Genomic DNA, 1,277 nt, shown 5'->3' on the forward strand with positions numbered 1-1,277 from the left:
CCAGAACGTCAACAACCAACACACCCAGGGTACCTTGGACGTCATATGTGGACGTGGAAAGTCCATGACCAAACGTGGACATGTGACGAGGTCACAGGGAGAATGTGTTGGCAGGAAATGCAGCAATGTCTCTGTAAAAAACAACAGGTTTTGTTGTCTGTTTGGTCTGCAGGTGGGCAGACATGTCGCCCGGGTGACGCCATCCCCTCCACCTCACAGTGACAGTCAGCTCATACACTGCGTCACTTTACAAACATTGATATGATATGAAACATACTAATGTTACATGTTCATGGTTTGCAGAAATGTACAATGCCAACATGTTCCCCTGGTGACTGGACTGGTTCAACAGTAAACATGGATGTGATCACAGCCTTAAGTGTTCCTCCGCTTGTAGCATTAATACAATTAATACTATTGATCTAGATCCTCACAGTACTTACGATGTATTTGATAATAATTATGTCTGCTAATGCACTTGTTTCTGTGTGTGACTTTAAGGTGTATAAAGTGGGTTTTTCGACTTTAAATTAATTTAATTTTTTTTAAAGAACTTATAAGACATCCTACATGTGTTAATTCAGGTCGTGTCCATCAGCTAACCTCCCAGAACACACCCAGAGGACCTCAGTGTCCTTCAGGGAACCTTCAGCTCTGACGAATAAACACTCCAGAGATTTAATTACTGACGTCCTGTCTGAGATCTTACAGCCACACACAGATCAGAGCTCCATGCTGAATGCTTGTGTCTCCTACCAGAGCCTGCAGCCGGTACACTCCGTCCCACAGCAGGCTGCTCACCCCGCACAGAGCCTCCTCCACAGCGGCCTGCAGGTTGTGTCTGGCCCGGCTGCAGCTCGCGGAGCTCCGGTGCGCTCTGCACAGCGGCAGGCTGCTCTTCAGCCTCTTCTCTGCGGGCTCAGTCATGTCTCAGCCCCGTCACTGATCCAGGAGAGGGAGCACCGTCCGGACACCTTCACCGCAGAGGTGAATTACAGGTGATAAACTGTCCGATTGTAATAAACGCGTCCTCTTCCTCTTCAGCCGACACGACCCGTCAACACAGGATAAATTTAGCCAGCGTGGATCAACTGTTTCCCGGTCAGCTGCTCAAGTTCATCCGGTGCGTTTGAGCTCAGAGCTGCTGCCATGAAAAAAAGTGTTATAAGACAATAATAATCATATGAACATGATGCAGTCAGTCATTATGCCTTTATGTTCTTTCTACACTGAACATCATGAAGATGATCTGACAGCATGAGGAAGTTTATTTTGTA

General features: G+C 47.0%; 1 protein-coding gene across 1 annotated transcript in view; it reads right to left on the reverse strand.

Moving 5' to 3' along the window:
• Window positions 1-1,068, reverse strand: part of zgc:172145 (Ferritin light chain, oocyte isoform-like) — a 6,061-nt gene extending 4,993 nt beyond the window's left edge. The window contains exon 1 of the mRNA XM_050072956.1: window positions 757-1,068. Within this exon, the coding sequence (XP_049928913.1) occupies window positions 757-927 (171 nt within the window). The 5' untranslated portion in view covers window positions 928-1,068. The remainder of the gene's footprint in view (window positions 1-756) is intronic.
• Window positions 1,069-1,277: the final 209 nt, after the last annotated feature.

Source organism: Epinephelus moara, chromosome 20, assembly GCF_006386435.1.
Source record: "Epinephelus moara isolate mb chromosome 20, YSFRI_EMoa_1.0, whole genome shotgun sequence".
NCBI classification, from domain to species: Eukaryota; Metazoa; Chordata; class Actinopteri; order Perciformes; family Serranidae; genus Epinephelus; species Epinephelus moara.